Source organism: Nomascus leucogenys, chromosome 9 (assembly GCF_006542625.1).
Source record: "Nomascus leucogenys isolate Asia chromosome 9, Asia_NLE_v1, whole genome shotgun sequence".
In the NCBI taxonomy this organism is placed as follows: Eukaryota; Metazoa; Chordata; class Mammalia; order Primates; family Hylobatidae; genus Nomascus; species Nomascus leucogenys.
The window spans coordinates 51,706,270-51,729,421 of record NC_044389.1 but is presented as its reverse complement, the minus strand read 5'-3'; the positions used below and the strand labels follow the sequence as shown (position 1 = coordinate 51,729,421).

Here is a 23,152-nt window from a genome sequence, read left to right as displayed (position 1 = left end):
TCATCTCGCCTCCTAAGTCAAATGCCTTATTAAAGCTTTTATTAATTATTTCATATTAAAGCAATTGTGCATTTTCCCCTCTGAAATACTGAACACTCTGTACTTATTATATAAAATTAATCAAAATAGTTACCCAAACTCTCCAAGTATATTCTCAGTAAATCTTTGTATTGTCCTTGTGAGCATGGGATGTGAAACATGTGCTATCCTAAACCATCTGATGCCTTGGACTTAGTGTGGAATGAATGTAAGTGTGATTGTGTGCATGTTTCTGCACATGAATTATTAAATCTAAAGACTTGAAAAATTTTTTTTCTTTGTCATCAATCCAGGTAATAAAAGTATATTTATGTATTTTATTTCTAAGTTCTAGAGGGTTGGAACAACTTTTCCCTGATACATTGCATTTTTATGATACCTTCAGTACATGTTAAACTGGCAACCACCAGTGAACTTTACTCTTAAAATATTAATTTTTAACTTCTGTGCTTATATTGTCATTTCAACTGCTTGCTTAGTAACTACAAAACCATTGCAGATCAATGTGTGAGAGAACTGCCGTCATGAGGTCTGAGAAGTCAGCTTCAGTATTTCTGCTCCTGCAACTCTTCTGTGTTGGCTGTGGATTCTGTGGGAAAGTCCTGGTGTGGCCCTGTGACATGAGCCATTGGCTTAATATCAAGGTCATTCTAGAAGAGCTCATAGTGAGGGGCCATGAGGTAACAGTATTGACTCACTCAAAGTCTTCGTTAATTGACTACAGGAAGCCTTCTGCACTGAAATTTGAGGTGGTCCATCTGCCACAGGACAAAACAGAAGAAAATGAAATATTTGTTGACCTAGCTCTGAATGTATTGCCAGGCTTACCAACCTGGCAATCAGTTATAAAATTAAATAATTTTTTTGTTGAAATAAGAGGAACTTTAAAAATGATGTGTGAGAGCTTTATCTACAATCAGACCCTTATGAAGAAGCTACAGGAAACCAACTACGATGTAATGCTTATAGACCCTGTGATTCCCTGTGGAGACCTGATGGCTGAGTTGCTTGCAGTCCCTTTTGTGCTCACACTTAGAATTTCTGTAGGAGGCAATATGGAGCGAAGCTGTGGGAAACTTCCAGCTCCACTTTCCTATGTGCCTGTGCCTATGACAGGACTAACAGACAGAATGACCTTTCTGGAAAGAGTAAAAAATACAGTGCTTTCAGTTTTATTCCACTTCTGGATTCAGGATTATGACTATCATTTTTGGGAAGAGTTTTATAGTAAGGCATTAGGTAAGACACTTTTATTTTATTTTTAATTTAGTTATCAAAAGAAATATTTTTAAAAATTGTCATACATTGTCTATGACATATATATGCAGGTCAATGAGTTTTTATTTTAGAAAATGTTGTAGCAGTTTTTCATAAAGAAAGTATATTTTCATAAAGAAAGTATAAGCGTAATTTAACCTACTTTCTTAATACCAGTAATATACTTAAAAATGATCATCATTAACTAAGAGATTATATTTTGTATTTCCTCCAAATAGCGCAAATCAACATCACATATTTTTGAGAATCACTGATTGTTAATCTGAATTTTATACCATTTCTATTGAAATAAGATGCTAATCATTATTTTCTCTCTCATCATATATTTAAGAAAATCTTCAGAATGTCTTCTTTGAATTAATTTTTCAAGAGTCATTAAATTGAACATTTTCTAGAATTCTTTAATTTCTTAGGTGATTACTTCACAAAAACTTGAAAAAATATTATAAAACGTTAAAAGACTTATGGTCTTGTGGGGCATAAGATAATAGAATTTTTACTTTACTGATATACACCATTTGACTTATTTTTATTTCTTTGCTTTACTGATAAAAAGTTGCTTTGCTTTGCAATTTTCGTACAGTTGTGATCAGAGCTGGTCAATGCAAGACATGTTTTTATCCAAATATGTTTGAGAATTATGTAGAAACATAAAAAAAGTATAATTGTATTAGATGCTAAAATAGTGAATTAACTATGTATTCCAATGAATTGTTATGCATAGATTGTTTCACAGAACTAATATTCAGAGGACCCCACTTCAAATGTCCTTAGCCTTAGACATGATTTGAATTTACATGTATTGATTTGCTTTAAATAATTTTCCATTCAGTAAGCTGTGTTTAGCTGCAGATAGCCTACCAGGCTTTATGGATCTAGGTAAACAATACAAATATCTTGGCCTCAAGTCTATATTCAGATATGAATTTCAAGGGGTACAGCTACATAGAGGTCACTGGCAAATTTTGGTAAAATAGGACTATAGTAAAAGCCTCCTGATAAGACTGAAATTTAAAATAAAAGTGTTATCAAAGGGGTGAAAGAGCATTTTCCAATAAACAAAAGTAGGTTCTGGCCATGCATTCAGAAAGTCCCCAACAATTCTTTAAAAATCATTTCACTTGATCATTGAGCAGCTTGAAATAAGAAATTCATTTAATAACTAGATTTATTATGTAGCTCCAACTTACTAAATTATTGATTATTATATATTTTATAGAATTATCTATTGTGAGTCTAAATCAAGAGCACATATTAAAACAACTAAAGGAAAAGGGATATCAGTCAATTTCAATTCATGGTTTTATTTCCATAAGTGCTTATGCACAGGTATATTTCATTTTATTATACATTGTTTTATTGTCCTTCACAAAAATTGCAATTTACAAATTAAAGGTTTTTGAAAAACTTGAATCAAGCTAATCAATTTGGCATAATATTTCCAACAGCAAGTGTGTACTTTTGACTCTAACACATATTGGCATTTATCGTGCTTTTTCAAATTTTTCATTGTTATATCTGTTACGGTGATCTGGGATCAGTGTTCCTTGATGGTTACATGTTTACTAGCTTGGGGGCAACTTGATCTGTTCTGATATAAGACAGCAAACTTAATTATAAATGTTGTGCATGTACTAACTGCTCCACTGATTCGTTTCCCCATCCCACTTCTCAGGCCTCCCTATTCCCTGAGACACAGTAATATCACATACAAGGGCTTCTAAATGTTCCAGTGAAAAGAAAAGTAGCAGGTCTCTCCATTTAAACCAAAAGGTAGAAAGGAATAAGTTTAACGAGTACTATAGTTTAGATATGGTTTGCTTGACCCTACAAAATCCTGTGTTGAAATTCGATCACCAATATTGGAGGTGTGGATTGATGGGAGGTGTTAGGTTCATGAGGGTAGATTCCTTATGAGTACATTAATGTTCTCCCTGGGGAAAAGGGTGAGTCAGTTCTCACTCTGTTAGGTCCCAGGAGAGATAATTATTAAAAAGAGCCAGGAACATCCACCTTCTTTTTCTTGCTTCTCTCTCATTATCTGATCCCTACACTTGCTGGCTCCCAACATCTTCTGCAATGAGTGGAGGAAACCAGAGGTCTTCACAAGATGCAGATGTTGGTGCCATGCCTCTTGTATACCCTGAAGAATTGTAAGCCACGTAAAAATCTTTTTCTTTTACAAATTAGACAGCCTCAGTTATTCCTCTATAGCAACAAAAAAAGCCTGGGACAGGCCAAAAACTACACCATTGCACCAAACAGTTAAACAAGATGTGAATGCAAAAGAAAAGTGTTTGGAGGAAATTAAAAGTGCTACTCCAGTGTACATACAAATGATAAGAACAAATAACCATTATCAGTGCTGATATGGAGTAAGTTTTAGTTGTCTGGAGAGAAAATCAAATTAGCTAGCCAGCTTCAGTGATTCATATCTGTAATCCCAGTAACTTGGGAGGCTCAGGTGGGAGAATGGCTTGAGCCCAGAAGTTTGAAGTCCAAGGCTGCAGTGAGCTATGATTGCTCCACTGCACTCCAATCTAGGTGATAGAGCAAAACCACTATAAAAAAAAAAAAAGAAAAGAAAAAAATTAAACCAACCACATCACCTTAGGTTTTGGCATTAGCTAAAAACTAATACATAGTAAAGCATTAACTATTCAATTGCATGAAGCCTCAGAGAGGAGAGGAAGGTGCAGAAAAAAGACTGAAGCTAGTAGAGGTTGACTAATGAGGTTTACAGGAATAAACTGCCTACACGATGTAAAAGTTCAATGTGAAGCAATAGGAAGTCATGCAGAAGACCTAGCCAATATACTCAGTAAATGTGGCTACAGTAAACAAATGATTTTTAGTGTAGACCTAACAGCCTTCTGTTGGAAGAAGATGCCATTTAAAACTTTCATAGCTAGAGAAGAGAAGTCAATGCTTGTCTTTGAAGCTACGAAAAACAGGCTTAATCTCTTGTAGTGGCTAATGCAGCTGATGACAAAGTTAAAGCCAATGCCTATTTACTTTTTGTAATAATTATAGAGGACTCTCAATAATTATGTTAAATCTACTTTGCCTGTGTTCTATCAATGGAACAACAAAGCCTGTATGATATCACATTGGTATATGACATGGCTTATTGAATATTTTAAGCACACTGTTGAGACCTATTGCTCAAAAAAGAGGATTCCTTTCAAAATATTGCTGCTCATTGACAATTCACATGGTCACCAAAGGGCTGTGATTAAGATGTACAGATATTAATGTTGTTTGCATGCTTGCTATCAATACATTCATCTTACATGCCATGGATCATATAACCTTGACTTTCAAGTCTTATGTAAGAAATATATTTTGTAAGGCTATAGCTCTTACTAATGGGGAATGTATATTGAAAACCTTTTCAAAAGGATTTTTCTTTCTAGATTTCATTAAGAACATTCATGGTTCATGAGAGGAAGTCAACATATTAACATTAACAAGAGTTTGGAAAACATTTGATTCTAACTCTCCTGGATGATTTTGAGGGATTGAAGACATCATGTGAAGAATTAACTGTGGGTGGGGTGGTCGTGGAAAAAGAAATAGAATTATAAGTGGGCCTGAAGGTTTGTCTAAATTGCTCTAATATCATGATAAAACTAAAACCTGTAAAACTGGTGAGGAGGTGCTTTTTAAACAGTTGCTTTTTATAGATGAACACAGAAATTGGTCTTGTGAGTTGGAATCTTCTCCGAGTGAAAATGCTATGAACATTGTTGAAATGGCTACAAATGACTTAGAATATTACACAAAATTAGTTGATAAGGCAGTATCAAGGTTTGAGAGAATGGACTCAAATTTTGAAAGGAATTCTGCTATGGGTAAACTGCTGTGAAACATCATCATATGCTACAGAGAAATCTTTCATGAAAAGATGAGTCAATTCATGCAACAATCTTCATTGTTGCCTAATTTTAAAAATTGTCGAGCCACCCTGATCAATCAACAGTAATCAAGACTGAGGCAAGACCCCACACCAGAAAAAATAAAGATAAAAAACCTCACGTGCTGAAGGCTCAGCTTGTTATTAGCACTTTTTAGCCATACTTTTAACTAAGGTATGTGCATTGCCTTTTAAACGTGATGATATTGCACAGCTAATAGCCTACAAGATATGGTTAACATAACTTTTATATGTCCTGAGACCCAAATGTGTGTGAATCACTTTATTGGCATATTCGTTTTATTGAGATGAACTGCAGCTTATCTTGCAATATCTCCAAGATATGGGTGTATGGCATTTCAAATAAGATGTGAAATTATTTTATTAGTATAAAAAGCAAATTTAATTTTCTTTCCTTTGATCATCTTTATACTCGTTACTGTGTATTTATCCTTTAAACTTTGAATGACTCCAATTGTTTAAAACTGAGTCTTTCTTAAATGAGACCTAATATCATATTAATTAATATCACCTAGAAGTTGGTAATGCAGGCAGCATGTGAGGCACAGAAAACAACAAATCTATAGGACATAAATGCATTTGCTTGGAAGCTGAGAGAAGGCTCTATTCTGATTTCTGATAACTTCAAACTGAGTATCTTCAGTAAGATTTATTCACTATCAAATTCAAGGCGTTTGGATTTACGACCTAGGAAAAAACTTCAAACATTAAAATGTGATGACCTTAAAAAGAGGCTCTCCACATTATGGTGTATAACACCACCATCTTTGATTAAAATTTTAAAGAGAAACAAATTCTCTTATGGAGTTTATCTTTTTATCATTTGCAAAATATGTTTTTGTAAAGAGATACTAATTACTTAGTTATTTGTAGTTAGCCATTCTTCTGATTAAAAACCTAAAATTAAATCTTGAAAATGTGTTTTCCTTCAAAACACATCATTTGAGAGAAACACTAAAGTAACTGTATGATTATCATAGTATGTACACAGGTGCTTCACAACCCAAAAAGAATATTGTCATGGGTAAAAATCAGTCAAGGCATTTCTCCTAATAAAACAGTAGCCTATTAATTAAAGTAATGATATGCAATACAGCAAGTTAAAGGGAACTGATCCTCGTGGGATTATTGAAAGATATACCCCTGAATATACATTAGAAAATACAGAGATGTTATTTGGTGAAGATATTGTGGTACTCATTTATCATCTGCAATTCACTTGCAGAGGAAAAAATTAGTAATAAATTAATTTGCATTTTGGATTTGTGTCTTTAAGTTGTGAAAATACACTTAAATATAACTATCTGTCCTTCGTTCCTTCCTTTGTTCCTTCCTTCCTTCGTTCCTTCCTTCCTTCCTTCTTTCCATCCTTCTGTCCCTCCCTCCCTCCCTCCCTCCCTCCCTCCTTCCTTCCTTCCTTACTTCCCTCTCTCCTTTCTTTCTCTGTCCTTCCTTCTTTTTTCCTTTCTTGCTTTCTTCTTTATTATTTCATTAATTCCCCCTTCCATTTGACATCTAAAAGCCATGTTGTTTAAGAGGAACTAAATTTATTTTGTTCTTAATAGTTTATTGAAAAGTTAGTGATACAACTTTTTATTTAAATTGTATGCTAATTCATTCTGTTATTTCTTTTATTGAGGAAGGCCCACTACATTATGTGAGACTGTGGGAAAAGCTGAGATATGGCTAATACGAACATATTGGGATTTTGAATTTCCTCAACCATACCAACCTAATTTTGAGTTTGTTGGAGGATTGCACTGTAAACCTGCCAAAGCTTTGCCTAAGGTAGGACTATTGTATTAAGGAATATTATGTACTTTATGACATGACTTGTTTTCTCTTGAAAGATTACAACCTTAGTTATAGAAGGATGATGTTGAATGTCGTCTGTTAGCAGCTCCATATTTATTTTCCATGCCACAGGGGCTCTTATAGGTGATTATATGTCTTTTCTGCATTATATTGAGAAAGCAGGCAGAAGAATGTCATGATTATAATAAATTTTAAAATACTAGTGTTACAATAGTTTGGATAATAAATTGAATTAATAGGGAATTGGAGCCATGAAGATCACTAAAAAGAATGCTCTAGCCTTTCTCTCAATCAAATTGGGCTTATGAACAAGGATATTTGCCATGATAGTACAGAAATAAGCATATTTTCATGAGACATATTGGATTTATTCCACAGGAGTTGGTGAGTGAGAGAAAATAAGTGATGAAGGAAGACAAAAAATAAAAGAAAATTTCAATAAATGGAAAGTTTAAGTGTTTAATGATAGTGATGACTTTTACTCAAATAAGTACTTAGAAGTCATCTTGTTTGTGATTTATATGATGAATTCTGTGTTGTGACTATCCGCTTTGAGCTCTTGAGAATGTTAGGTGAGGTTTAATAAAAGCCATTTGAGAAAAACAAGTTTCAATCTCTGTGGACAGAAATCTAAATATTGGTAGTTATCAGGACAAAGTAGAGCTCATAGAAATAATTGTGCAGCCTGCAGGTTTCTTTTGGAGTGAATATGTATAAATAAAATTGTATACTATATAAATAAAATTGTATATTATATTCCTAAATAAATTGTATACTATAAATACAATAAATAAAATTGTATACTATAAAATTGTATACTATATTCCTAAATCATCAGAGGAAAAAATTTATAGTTCAAGGAATGTTGAAAGAAACAATATTGAGAAGTAAAAGTGAGTAATAGCTGTTATAGTTTTTTAATAGTTTTGTAAGTATGTCTTGAGTTCACTGTCCCAAAAGTGGCTATTAGCTCTAGCCTTGACCTGACAAGGTTCCAGGATATTTAGTCATGGATGTTCATAATCTACCTCTTACGGGATACTTTTTATTCTGATGAACAGCCTAATGCCTAAGTGTGCAATCTATACCGAGATTGTTCTTATAGGGAACTTGTTTACACTGGAAGACACCACTGTGTCTCTTGTATGACCTATGTCTTCTTTATCCCTACAAAGGTAACCACATTATAGGAAACCCTGACAAGGCCAGATGTTATATTTGTGTTGGTCAAGTGAGAAACAGGGGAGAAACTTAACCAAACACATAAAATAACAGAAACAGTGTTCTTTGTCCATTTCCAGAGAAAAGAGTTCAGCATCCCTTGTAAGGCCACTGGGAAGAAGAAAATTCTCTGGGAAAAGCACATTCAACCAATGATTGGAGACCAAGAAAGAGAGTGAGGGATCTATGTGCCAAAATGTTAACTGGGATCCAGGGTGTTACCTAGGTGGGTTTCCAATGGGGAACCGTAATTGGTAGGTTTAATGCAAGCAGGCACAAATTCCATGGAGGCATTCTGAGACTGAAAGGTAGTCACTTTGGCATATCTGCACAGAATCTGATCAGTGATTCAAGCCCCAGTAGGCTGTATCTAGTTGTCCTATAGGGTGGTTACCAGCAGGTAGTGTGTAAGTAAAAATCCTGACTGAACACATTGAGGAAATGGAAGGAGGTGGAAGATTTTAAGTGGTGTCAGTGTTGACTAAGACCTGCTTCTGGCATGGGAAAGTTCAACTTATATTTTAAATGCATAGCCAGACAACATAAATTTATAAGAATTTACCACAATAGCTATGGTAACAATACTGGGTTTACCTATCACTACAGAGTGAAAAGAAAACCCTCATTTCCCATTTTATGGAAATATAATCAAAATCCTATAAGGAAGGTTTCAGAGCCAGTAGGATTTTCAGAAAAATTAATTGGTTTTATAGTAAGATGTGTATTGATGAATATAATTTTATTAATTAATTATTAATATCATTTTACTTACCAGGAAAGTTATAACAGAAAACCAAGCTCTCTTAAGCCATGGCATCTGTATCTAAAGTAGAGATACAGAAGGAGAGCTGACAATTTCCATCATTCTCTAGGTAATCTCCCATGCCATTCTACCCTTTATTCTCACACTCCCAGTTTTACACACACACACAAACAGACACACACACACACACAAACATACACTCATAGGAATAATCATAGAAGTCATATTTTTTAAAAAGTTAGATCCAGGCCGGGCGCTGTGGCTCACGCTTGTAATCCCAGCACTTTGGGAGGCCGAGGCGGGCGGATCACGAGGTAAGGAGATCGAGACCACAGTGAAACCCCGTCTCTACTAAAAATACAAAAAATTAGCCAGGCGTGGTGGTGGGCGCCTGTAGTCCCAGCTACTCGGAGAGGCTGAGGCAGGAGAATGGCGTGAACCTGGGAGGCGGAGCTTGCAGTGAGCCGAGATCGCGCCACTGCACTCCAGCCTGGGTGACAGAGCGAGACTCCGTCTCAAAAAAAAAAAAAAAAAAAAAAAAAGTTAGATCCATACAGTAATAATTTATTAAGTAAAAGCTTTTGTGCTGATAATTTTACAAGTTTAATTGAGATATATTTTAGGGCTATCTTACACTAAATATTTATTTTTATTTTTTAAATTTGACGTGTAATAATTGCACGTTTAAGAGAAATGCTGTGGTATTGCAATACATTTAAATGTTGTATACTAATTACATCAAGATACTTAATAAACCCATCATATAAATATTTATCATTTCTTTGTGGTGATAACATTCAAAACCTCCTTTCTGGCTATCTTGAAATATGTAATACATTACTATTAACTATAGTTACCCAACAACTTAATATAATAACAGAACATATTCTTCCAAATTATAACGTTGTATCCATTGATCCACCATTTCTCAGTGCCCTCCCTACTATCTCTTCAACCTCTAGTAACCACAATTCTACTCTCTAATTCTATTATGAATAAATTTTTTGATTCCACATATAAGGGATACCATGCTATCTGCGCCTGGATTATTTCAGTTAACATTATGCCCTGGAGGTTCATTCATGTTTCTACAAATGACAGGATTTCATTCTTTTTTTTCCAATATATATTTAATGAAATGGATATATATACACATTGGAAAAATATATATATATCTCTCCAGTGGAATGCTATTGAGCTATAAAAAAGCTAATATATAATAGAAATAAAGCTTATATATATCTAATGGAATGGATTATATATATATAATGGAATAGAAACATATATCTATACCTATAAACACACACAATATATATATCCATTTCATTGAATATATGTATATGTATATATATATATATATAGAGAGAGAGAGAGAGAGAGATTTTCAAATGTGTGTATATATATCCAATGGAATGGACATGTATCTATATATATGTATATTTTTTCCATATTTTCTTTATGTATTTCTTCATTAATGGATGTTTAGGTTGATTCATCCCTTGGGTATATGAATAATGTTGATGTAAACATAGAAGGACAGATATCTCTATGACTTCTTAGTTTATTTAAATATATACCCAGTAATGGAAATGCTGTATCATATGGTAGTTCTATTTTCATTTTTTGAGGAACTACCATACTATTTTCCTTACTAATTGTACTAATATGCATTTCCCTCAACAGTTTATAAATGATCCTCTTTCTCTGCATACTTGCTAGCACTTGTTATTTTTGCCTTTTGATAATAGCCATAACAGGGGTGATGTGATATCTCATTGTAGTTTTGATTTGCATTTCCCTGATGATTAGTGATTTTGAGCATTTTGTAATATTCTCCTTAGTCACTGATAGTCTTCTTTTGAGAAATGTCTATTCAGGTCTTTTGCTTATTTTTAAATCAAATTAGTAATTTATTTTTATTGACTGATGTGACTTCTATGTATATTTGAGACAGCAACTCATTGTCAGATTCATAGTTTGCAAATATTTTCCGTGTTGTGAATTGTCTCTTCACTCTGTTGTTTGCTTCATTTTCTCTGCACAAGCTCAATACTTTGATATGACCCATTTATCTAATTTTCCTTTTGTTGGCTGTGCTTCTGAAGTCCTATCCAAAAAAATCCTTGCCTAGACCAATGTCACAAATCATTCCTCCTACAGTTTCTTCTAGTAGTTGTATAATGTTTGGTCTTATATTTAACTTTGTAATTCATTTTTACTTACTTTGTATGTGGTGAGGATAGGGGTCTCGTTTCATTTTCTGCATGTGGATATGCAGTTTTCCTAGCACCATTTAGTGAAGAGATTGCCTTTTTTCTATTATGTGTTCTTGGCACCTTTTTAAAAAGTCAGTTAGCTGCTATCTTCCTCCATTTGTGTTGTTATAGAGGAATACATGAGACTAGAAAATTTATATATAAAATAGAATTGTTTGAATCACAGTTCTGCATACTGTACAAGAAGCACAGCACTGACTTCTGCTTGGCCTCTGGTAAGGTTCTCAAGATGCTTCCACTTGTGGTAGAAGGCAAACATGAGCTGGTATATGCAAAGGTCACATGACGAGAGAGGAAACCATAAAGAGGGGATGTGAGGGAGCGCCAGGTTTTGTTAAACAACTAGCTCTTCTGGGAACTAATAGAGTAAAAATTCCCCTCCCACGCAGGGGATTAATCTATTCATGAGGGATCTGCTTCCATGACAAAGGCACATTCTGTTAGGTTCTACCTCCAATATTGGGGATCAAATTTTAACATGAAGTGTGGAGGGCTCAAATATCCATACTATGGCAGCAGTAAATGCATAAATTTATTTTGTGGATCTCTATTCTATATAGCATTGGTGTATGTATCTGTTTTCATGCCACTGCCATACTGTTTTGGTGACGATATCTATGCTATATATATATATATATATATATATAATACATATATAATACTTTAAGTTTTATATATATATATAAAATACTTCAAGTTCAAGGGTACATGTGCAGGATGTGCAGGTCAGTTACATAGGTATACATGTGCCATGTTGGTTTGCTGCACGCATCAACTCGTCATTTAAGTTAGATATTTCTCCTAATGCTATCCCTCCACCAGCCACCCAGCCCCCAACAGGCCAGGTGTGTGATATTCCCTGCCCTGTGTCCATGTGTTCTCATTGTTCACTTCCCATCTAAAAGTGAGAACATGCAGTGTTTGATTTTCTATCCTTGTGATAGTTTGCTGAGAATGATTGTTTTCAGCTTCATCCATGTCCCTCAAAAGGACATGAACTCATCCTTATTTATGGCTGCATAGTATTCCATGGTGTATATGTGCCACATTTTCTTAATCCAGTCTATCATTGTTGGACATTTGGGTTGGTTCCAAGTTTTTGCTATTGTGAATAGTGCTGCAATAAACATATGTGTACATGTGTCTTTATAGCAGCATGATTTATTATCCTTTGGGTATATACCCAGTAATGGGATAACTGGGTCAAATGGTATTTTAGCTCTAGATCCTTGAGGAATCCCCACACTGTCTTCCACAATGGTTGAACTAATTTACATTCCCACCAACAGTGTAAAAGCGTTCCCATTTCTCTACATCCTCTCCAGTATCTGTTGTTTCTTGACTTTTTAATGATTGCCATTCTAACTCACATGAGATGGTATCTCATTGTGGTTTTTGTTTGCATTTCTCTGAAGACCAGTGATGATGAGCATTTTTTCATGTGTCTGTTGGCTGCATAAATGTCTTCTTTTGACAAGTGTCTTTTCATATCCTTTCCGCTTTTCAATGGAGTTGTTTGTTTTTTTCCTGTAAATTTGTTTAAGTTCATTGTAGATTCTGGATATTAGCCCTTTGTCAGATGGGTAGATTGCAAAAATTTTCTCCCATTCTGTAGGTTGCCTGTTCACTCTGATGGTAGTTTCTTTTGCTGTGCAGAAGCTCTTTAGTTTAATTAGATCCCATTTGTCAATTTTGGCTTTTGTTGCCATTGCTTTTGGTGTTTTAGACATGAAACCCTTGCCCAGGCCTAAGTCCTGAATGGTATAGCCTTGGTTTTCTTCTAGGATTTTTATGGTTTTAGGTCTAACATTTAGGTCTTTAATCCATCTTAAATTAATTTTTGTATAAGGTGTAAGAAGGGATCCAGTTTCAACTTTCTACATATGGCTAGTGTGTTTTCCCAACACCATTTATTAAATAGGGAATTCTTTCTCCATTTCTTGATTTTGTCAGGTTTGTCAAAGTTCACATGGTTAGAGATGTGTAGTGTTATTTCTGAGGCCTCTGTTCTGCTCCATTGGTCTTTATATCTGTTTTGATAACAGTACCATGTTGTTTTAGTTACTGCAGCCTTGTAATGTGGTTTGACATCAGGTACCATGATGCCTCCAGCTTTGTTCTTTTTGCTTAGGATTGTCTTGGAAATGCAGGCTCATTTTTGCTTCTATGTGAATTTTAAAGTAGTTTTTTCCAATTCTGTGAAGAAAGCCATCAGTAGCTTGATGTTCATGGCATTGAATCTATAAATTACCTTGGACAGTATGGCCATTTTCATGATATTAATTCTTCCTATCCATGAGCATGGAATGTTCTTCCATTTGTTTGTGTCCTCTTTTATTTCATTGAGCAGTGGTTTGTAGTACTCCTTGAAGAGATCCTTCACATCCCTTGTAAGTTGGATTCCTAGGTATTTTATTATGTTTGTAGCAATTGTGAATGACAGTTCAATCATGATTTGGCTGTTTGTCTGTTATTGTTGTATAGGAATGCTTGTGATTTTTGCTCATTGATTTTGTATCCTGAGACTTTGCTGAAGTTGCTTATCAGCTGAAGGAGATTTTGGGCTGAGATGAAGGGGTTTTCTAAATATACAATCATGTCATCTGCAAACAGGGACAATTTGACTTACTCTTTTCCTAATTGAATATCCTTTTTTTCTTTCTCTTGCCTGATTGCCCTGTCCAGAGATTCCAATGCTGTGTTAAATAGGAGTAGTGAGAGAGGGCATCCTTGTCTTGTGCCGGTTTTCAAAGGGAATGCTTCCAGTTTTTGCCCACTCAGTATGATATTGGCTATGGATTTGTCATAAATAGCTCTTATTATTTTGAAATGTGTTCCATCAATTCCTAGTTTATTGAGAGTTACTAGCACGAAGGGTGCTGAATTTTGTTGAAGGTGTTTTCTGCATCTGTTGATATAATTGTGGTTTTCCTCATTGTTTCTGTTTGTGTGAAGGATTACATTTATTGATTTGTGGATGTTGAACCAGACTTGCCTCCAGGGATGAAGCCAACTTGATCATGGTGGAAAAGCTTTTCGACTTGCAGCTGGATTCGGTTTGCCAGTATTTTATTGAGGGTTTTTGCAGTGATATTCCTCAGAGATATTGGTCTAAAATTCTCTTTTTGGTTGTGTCTCTGCCAGGCTTTTGTATCAGGATGATGCTGGCCTCATAACATGAGTTAGGGAGGATTCTCTCTTTTTCTATTAATTGGAATAGCTTCAGAATGAATTTATCAGCTCCTATTTGTACCTCTGATATAATTTGGCTGTGAATCCATCTGGTCCAGGACTTTTTTTGGTTTGTTGCATCAATTTCTGAGGCTGTTATTGTTCTATTCAGAGATTAAAATTTTTCCTGATTTAGTCTTGGGATGGTGTATGTGTCCAGGAATTTATCCGTTTCTTTAGATTCTCTAGTTTATTTGCATACAGGTGTTTATAGTATTCTCTGATGACAGTTTGTATTTCTGTGTGAACAGTGGTGATATACTCTTTATCATTTTTATTGTGTCTATTTGATTTTTCTCTATTTTATTCTTTATTAGTCTTGCTAGTGGTCTATTTTGTTGATCTTTTCAAAAAACCAACTCCTGGATTCATTGATTTGTTGAAGGGTTTTTCGTGTCCCTATCTCCTTCAGTTCTGCTCTGATCTTAGTTAATTCTTGTCTTCTGCTAGCTTTTGAATGTATTTGCTCTTGCTTCTCTGGTTCTATTAATTGTGATGTTAAGGTGTCGATTTTAGATTTTTCCTGCTTTCTCTTCTGGGCATTCAGTGATATAAATTTCCCTCTACACAGTGATTTAAATGTGTCCCAGAGATTCTAGTACTTCATATCTTTGTTCTCATTGGTTTCAAAGAACATCTTTATTTTTGCCTTCATTTTATTATTTCTCCAGTAGTCATTCAGGTGCAGGTTGTTCAGTTTCCATGTAGTTGTGCAGTTTTGAATGAGTTTCTTAATCTTGAGTTCTAATTTGATTGCACTGTGGTCTGAGAGACAGTTTGTTTTGATTCTGTTCTTTTACATTTTCTAAGGAGTGTTTTACTTCCAATTACGTGGTCAATTTTAGAATAAGTGTGATGTGGTCCTGAGAAGAATGTATATTCTGTTTATTCAGGGTGGAGAGTTTAGTAAAAATCTATTAGGTCTGCTTGGAGCAGAGCTGAGTTCAAGTCCTGGATATCCGTGTTAACCTTCTGTCTCATTGATCTTTCTAATAATGACAGTGGGGTGTTAAAGTTTCCCATTATTATTGTATGTCTCTTTGTCGGTCTCTCAGGACTTGCTTTATGAATCTGGGTGCTCCTGTATTGGGTGCATATATATTTAGGATAGTTAGCTCTTCTTGTTGAATTGATCCCTTTACCATTATGTAATGGCCTTCTTTGTCTCTTTTGATCTTTGTTGGTTTAAAGCCTGTTTTATCAGTGACTAGGATTGCAACTCCTGCTTTTTTTTTTTTTTTTTTTGCTTTCCATTTGCTTGGTAGATCTTCCTTTATCACTTTATCACTTTATTTTGTATCTATGTGTGTCTCTGTATGTGAGATGGGTCCCCTGAATATAACATACTGATGATTCTTGACTCTTTATACAATTTGCCAGTCTGTGTCTCTTAATTGGGCCATTTAGCCCATTTACATTTTAGGTTAATATTGTTCTGTGTGAATTTGATCCTGTCATTGTGATGTTAGCTGATTATTTTGCCCATTAATTGAAGCAGTTTCTTCATGGCATTGATGGTCTTTACAATTTGGCGTGTTTTTGCAGTGGCTGGTACCAGTTGTTCTTTTCCATGTTGAGTGCTTCCTTCGGGAGCTCTTGTTAAGTCAGGCCTGGTGGTGACAAAATCTCTCAGCATTTGCTTGTCTGTAAGGATTTCATTTCTTCTTCACTTATGAAGCTTAATTTGGCTGGATATCTGATTCTGGGTTGAAAATTCTTTTCTTTAAGAATGTTGAATATTGGCCCCCACTGTCTTCTGGCTTGTAGGGTTTCTGCTGAGAGATCTGCTGTCTGTCTGATGGGCTTTCCTTTGTCGGTAACCTGACCTTTCTCTCTGGCTGCCCTTAGCATTTTTTCCTTCATTTCAACCTTGGTGAATCTGACAATTATGTGTCTTGGAGTTGGTCTTCTCAAGGAATATCTTTGTGGTGTTTTCTGTATTTCCTGAATTTGAATGTTGGCCTGCCTTGCTAGGTTGGGAAAGTTCTCCTGGATAATATCCTGAAGAGTGTTTTCTATCTTGGTTCCATTCTCTCCATCACATTCAGGTACACCAATCAAATATATATTTGGTCTTTTTACATAGTCCCATATTTCTTGGAGGCTTTGTTCCTTTCTTTTTACACTTTTTTTCCTAAACTTGTCTTCTTGCTTTATTTCATTAATTTGATCTTCAATCACTGATATCCTTTTTTCCAACTGATCGAATCGGCTATTGAAGCTTGCGCATGTGTCACGAAGTTCTCGTGCCATGGTTTTCAGCTCCATCACGTCATTTAAGGTCTTCTCTACACTGTTTATTCTAGTTAGCCATTCGTCTAACCTTTTCTCCTTTTGTCTTCCTTGTGATGGGTTACACCATGCTCCTTTAGCTCAGAGAAGTTTGTTATTACAGACTTTCTGAAGTCTACTTCTGTCAACTCATCAAAGTCATTCTCCATCCAGCTTTGCTCCATTGCTGGGGAGGAGCTGCAATCCTTTGGAGGAGAAGTGGTGCTCTGCTTTTTAGAACATTCAGTTTTTCTGCTCTGGTTTCTCCCCATCTTTGTGGTTTTATCTACCTTTGGTCTTTGATGTTGGTGACCTACAGATGGGGTTTTGGTGTGGATGTCCTTTTGTTGATTTTGATGTTATTCCTTTCTGTTTGTTAGTTTTCCTTCTAACACTCAGGTCCCCCAGCTTCGGGTCTTTTGGAGTTTGCTGGAAGTCCACTCCAGACCCTGTTTTCCTGGTATCACCAGCAGAGGCTGCAGAACAGCAAATACTGCAGAACAGCAAATATTGCTGCTGGATTCTTCCTCTGGAAGCAAATATATTTTACACACACACACACACACACACACCTCCTTGTCTGGTGTGGGATCAGGGTAATGCTAGCCTCACAAGATGATACTGAAGTATTTTTGCCTTTTTGACTTTTTGATGGTTTGGAAGAGTGAGAAAAATTTATTTTATTATTCTTTAAATTTGGCTGAATTTCGTAGTGAAGATCTTAGCTCACTGGCTTTTTAAATGAGACTTTATTACTGATTTAAACTTCTTCCTCATTATTTATTTCTCTTTGTTTTTATTTCTTCATAATACAGTCCTATTTTATGTGTCCACTAATTTATTTTCCTAGATTTTTCCATTTGTTGGCATATATTTGTCCATAGAAGCCTTTTATAATCCTTTTTATTTCTAGTGTCATTTTTTTTCCTTTTTTTAAAGAATCTTTAAGAGTTTAGAGACGAAGTGTCACTTTGTTACGCATGCTGGAGTGCAGTGTCATTATTATAGCTCACTGACGCCCAAACTCCTGAGTTTAAGCAATCCTTCTACCTCAAATTCCTGAGTAGCTGAGACAGGCATACACCATCAAGACTAGCTAATTTATTTCAAATTTTGTAGAGATGGGTTCTTACTAAGCTATTCTCAAACTTTGGGCTTCAAGTGATTCTTCCGCCTCTGTCTCCCCAAATTCTGGGATTATAGATATGAGCCTCTATGCCTGATTTGCTTTGTCTCTTTGTAATCTCCCATTTTATTTGTGTCTTTTCTGGTTTGTTTTGTTTTGTTTTCAGTTACCTTGCTAAAGCTTTGTCAATTTTATCTCTTCAAACAACTAACTCAATATTTTGCTGATTTTCTATATAGTATTTTGTTTCTATTTCATTTATTTCTGCTCTAATCTTTGTTAAATATCTTGTTTTCCTAATAATTTTGAGTTTCTTTGTTCTTGTTTTTCTAATTCCTTGAGATGTTATCATAAATTGTTTATTTGAAATCTTTCTACTTTTTTGATGTGTGTGTTCATTGTTGCAGACTTTCCTCTTTATTATTCTGATTTCTTTCTCAATTGTCTAATATTGTGTCTGTATTATTTTCCAAGTTTCTTTTTTTTTGTTTGTTTATAGTTTATGTGATTCCTGAACTTGTCAAAGAGATTATTGTGAATTTGATGTCAGATATTTAAGCATTTTCAAATCTTTTGCTGCATTATTGAAACTTGATTGGTTTATTTTGGAGATGTCATACTTCCCAGTTTTTTTTTAACAATACTTGCTCTGTACATTGATGTCTACATATTTAAAAAGATAGCCACCTGATTCAGCTTTTTAAGGTCATATGCAGTGATGTTAAATGTGTACTGCTTAATATCAGAGCTGAATCACTGCCCTGAGGATTCTTTCTGTTCTGAGGAGAGCTTATAGTTAATAGCAGAACCTAAATAGTGCAGTAGAGCTAAATCTCTTCCATGCTGTTGTTTTCCTGTCTGGGGAAGACTTATCATGACCATGAAAACTTAAACCCAAACCTGTAGTAATTTCTGGGTTGGGGTAGGCTTAAGAAATAACTGGAACTTAGTTATTGACCTGATAGTTGTTTCTGAGTCAGAGAAATGCTCTGTATAATCACCTAGGATATTTGTAAAATCTAACCAAAGATTCTAGCCTTCCCTTGGATTGTGCCTCCTGTACTACTGTAGTGCTGGCTAGGCTCTTATCAGTGTGAATTCCCTGCTGATAGGACCACAAAGCATCCGCCAAGATCTGTTTGCCATTTGCTGTGATTAGTGCTTCTGCTCTTTGCTTCCAATTCAACTCAGGTGTTTCAGCCCTTCTGATACTCCTAATACCTCCTGTGGGATGGAACAAAGAAGGCTTCTCGCAATGATTCACACACTGATATGGAGATTGAATGTCCACTTGCAATTATTTTCTTCCACCTGTGTAATTGCAGGTACAGGGAAGTTTTCTGCGAGTGATGCTATTTTGGTTTGGAGAATGGGGTGATGCAGCACAACGATCTTTCTTCTTTCTAGTCATGGATTTTTTAATTTCCATGAACCCGTAAGATTTTTCACTTTTCTTGTGAGCTCTGGTGCTTTCAGAGTGGTATTTTTATATTTGAATAGTTGCTAGTTGTACTTTTAAGAGGGATTGATGCTGGAGGTCTTCTATTCCACCATCTCACTGATGTCACTCCTCAAATAATAATTTTATATTTTAGCAAATTATTTCGGTTTTAGGATTTTGTGTCTACATGACACAGACATGAAAAGAGATGTACTCTTATCACTGAAACTTTTCGTATACTGTTTTGGTTGTTTGCCTTTTCTAGTATGAATGATTATGTATTTAAGCCATATGTTTTATATGTAGACTTTCCTTTAAAGAGACTAGATAGTTCTGTGTGTCAGCATATAGGGACAGAATATAACTACACATTAATAATTTCTCAAGTCTTTATTTTAGAAGTGTAAATAACCTTTATTTTAATTTTTGTTATATTACACCTCTGTAATGCAGATAAATTTTTATCTTCAGGAAATGGAAAATTTTGTCCAGAGTTCAGGGGAAGATGGTATTGTGGTGTTTTCTCTGGGGTCACTGTTTCAAAATGTTACAGAAGAAAAGGCTAATATCATTGCTTCAGCCCTTGCCCAGATCCCACAGAAGGTCAGTAAAACCTCCAATCCTGATAAGCAGCTATTCACATAATGAGACAGTATAGTTTTATTTGGGTCTTGAATCTCATTTTCCACTTAGCATAACAGGCACCAAAATTTGTACCAAAATTTGTAAAACACTATAGTAGTGTACATGGGCATAACTGATCATTTGCCTACTGAGTCTTGCTGTTACTGGAGACAACTCTCTTGACTGTCATTTGTTTATAATAAAATAGATATAATAAATTAAGCCCGTACCTTATATTTTAGGATTTGAAATCTAAAAGCGTGTGCCAATGATTCCAAAAAATAATTCTGACATATAGTATTTCAAAGGACCAGAAAAAGGAAAACTGATATTAAAGAAGAATCAGTCTCAAGAATATCTTCTCATATTTGAGTGTATAAAAACTGTATTCAGGGTACTTTTGCTTAGAAATAAAAGCTCAGGTTAATGTAGTCTTTCTAAATAATTAGAGGTCTCAAAGGTAAAATATCAATTACAATTATAGTAACTTAATTATTTAAGTAATGTAATTATTTATGATACTCAACTAATTTTAACTTTATTATTACTGTAATTCTAGAATTTCACACTTTAGATAGTGCTATATACAAACTATCAAAAAGATATTTCATTTTATATTTAGCTCAAATACATCAAACTCAATAAAGGCATGCATGCTAATTAGGAATTTGAAATATTGTAATTTTAATTATGAAATTATCTGTTAAGTAGTTTGAAACATCTATGCCATCCTTTGTTTTCAAATGTATAAAATTTGTATAGGTGTCCAACAAATAAAAATTATGTAAAAAAAAAAGTACAATCCCAAAGATAATTTATCATTGAACAATGGAATATAAGTAATTTTCTAGCTCATTCTTCTTCAATAAAACAATTAAATATAAGAAGAAAGAGGCCAGGAAGGACATAGAGAAGAAAAGACAACCGATTATCCAAAAGACACACATAATTGAAAGCAAATTTTATCTGCAGGGAACTGTAAATTTGATGGTAGAATGAGAATGGTTCCGTGAGTTAAAATGACACAGAGATCAGGTACTTATAAAATTTTTAATTCTTATATGAAAATAGATTATCCAGTGCTGAATTTTTAAAAAATATTCACTGATATTTTCATTCTCAAATATTTTTAATTGATAACAAAATAATAATAGCATGCTTAATAGGCAACTGGTATACATTATTTTAAAAGATCTTTGTAAAACGTCCTACTACATCTTTCAGTCTTTACACGGTAGTTCTACACACCCCTGTCTCAACCATCACCTGAAGTACAATGAGTTTATAATTTATAACTATATCTACATCCTTAGAATGCTACTATCCTGTGGTTTAATCTGTGAAATACATGTGTTTCTTCCATAGGTGTTATGGAGGTACAAAGGAAAAAAACCATCCACATTAGGAACCAATACTCGGCTGTATGATTGGATACCCCAGAATGATCTTCTTGGTAGGACTATGAGAAAGTAAAAATATGAACTAGATGAGGAAAAATGAATAAATGTTAAACAGCAAGCAAATCCAGCAAAGCTCTAAAATTATAAAACTTTATGTTACTTACTCTTTTGAAGCAGATATAATTAAAGGATTGACTAAAATTGTATAGATTCACACTTTCTATTGTTAAGGTGAGAGTGACAGGAAATGCAGAAGGGATTAATGCCTCTTTTTCTGAAGATAGAGATGATCTTTAGTAGCAATGCTCCATGTGCTCATCTTCTAAAGAAAATGCTGTACGCTTTAGTGAGTTATCTCATAATTCCCATCTGTAGTCTTTAAATAATTTCAAAATTTTAGAATAAAATATCTCACCATTTCTCATCCAATTTACATACTAGGTCATCCCAAAACCAAAGCTTTTATCACTCATGGTGGAATGAATGGGATCTATGAAGCTATTTACCATGGGGTCCCTATGGTGGGAGTTCCCATATTTGGTGATCAGCTTGATAACATAGCTCACATGAAGGCCAAAGGAGCAGCTGTAGAAATAAACTTCAAAACTATGACAAGCGAAGATTTACTGAGGGCTTTGAGAACAGTCATTACCGATTCCTCGTAAGTACTACTGCTTGTACAGGCTGATCTAACATTGATTATGTTATATATTATACCAGAAAATGTTAAATATTATCCTGGTAGACATGTTAAGGGATTTTACTCCACAATGTTGAGTCACTCATCATCTTGGTACTGGAATAGTTGTGGAAATTATAGTTTATAGAGTGTCAATCTTTCTTCATGGTAATAATAGGTTTAAGTTAACAACTGGCTTACTAAGCTTTTATTCACATCCTTATTTTACCCCATTTTGTTAAGAATATACTCTTTTTCAGTCTCTCCACTATATCTGTTTAATACTTTGCAACCAACAATATTCATGTCACAACCAGAATCAATCTTTTACTGAACAAGTTTTTGGCTTGCATAACATATACTATGGTTTATCTACCTGTCTTTTATGAAAACAAAACTACAACTTTCTAAGTTCTATGTGCGTTTTGGCCTTCCAGTTATAAAGAGAATGCTATGAGATTATCAAGAATTCACCATGATCAACCTGTAAAGCCCCTAGATCGAGCAGTCTTCTGGATCGAGTTTGTCATGCGCCACAAAGGAGCCAAGCATCTGCGATCAGCTGCCCACGACCTCACCTGGTTCCAGCACTACTCTATAGATGTGATTGGGTTCCTACTGGCCTGTGTGGCAACTGCTATATACTTGTTCACAAAATGTTGTTTATTTTCCTGTCAAAAATTTAATAAAACTAGAAAGATAGAAAAGAGGGAATAGATCTTTCCAAATTCAAGAAAGACCTGATGGGGTAATCCTGTTAATTCCAGCCACATAGAATTTGGTGAGAACGTTCCTATTTTCATATTATCTATTCTGTTACTTTCTCTTAGCTATGTAGCCTAGAATTCCATGATCATGAAGTTGTCAGTATAACTCATTCTTTCGTTGTATTTTCCTAGGTGTCTTTACTCTCTTCTATTACTTTTTGACACAAGGACATGAATACATCTAAATTTTCCTATTTCTGATATGACTGTTTTCATGATGTCATTACTTCTATAACCTTAAGTGATAGGGTGACATGCAGTATGATGATTCCTGGTGTGTGCCC

The 23,152-nt window shown here is 34.7% G+C and overlaps 1 protein-coding gene across 1 annotated transcript; it reads left to right on the top strand.

The window, feature by feature from the left end:
* The first annotated feature begins 538 nt into the window (after positions 1-538).
* LOC100596311 (UDP-glucuronosyltransferase 2A3) lies at positions 539-23,152 on the top strand. The gene is made up of 6 exons (XM_030818948.1): positions 539-1,278; positions 6,894-7,042; positions 19,870-20,001; positions 21,388-21,475; positions 21,864-22,083; positions 22,539-23,152. The coding sequence occupies exons 1-6, from the start codon at positions 543-545 to the stop codon at positions 22,816-22,818; spliced, it is 1,605 nt and encodes a 534-aa protein (XP_030674808.1). The 5' UTR covers positions 539-542; the 3' UTR covers positions 22,819-23,152.

Bases quoted from the DNA above. Each gene is read 5' to 3' on its own strand.
- LOC100596311 (XM_030818948.1), top strand. From the start codon at position 543: ATGTGTGAGAGAACTGCCGTCATGAGGTCTGAGAAGTCAGCTTCAGTA. The intron at 1,279-6,893 runs GTAAGACACTTT...TCTTTTATTGAG, and splicing joins GTTTTATAGTAAGGCATTAG to GAAGGCCCACTACATTATGT. The intron at 22,084-22,538 runs GTAAGTACTACT...TTGGCCTTCCAG, and splicing joins ACAGTCATTACCGATTCCTC to TTATAAAGAGAATGCTATGA.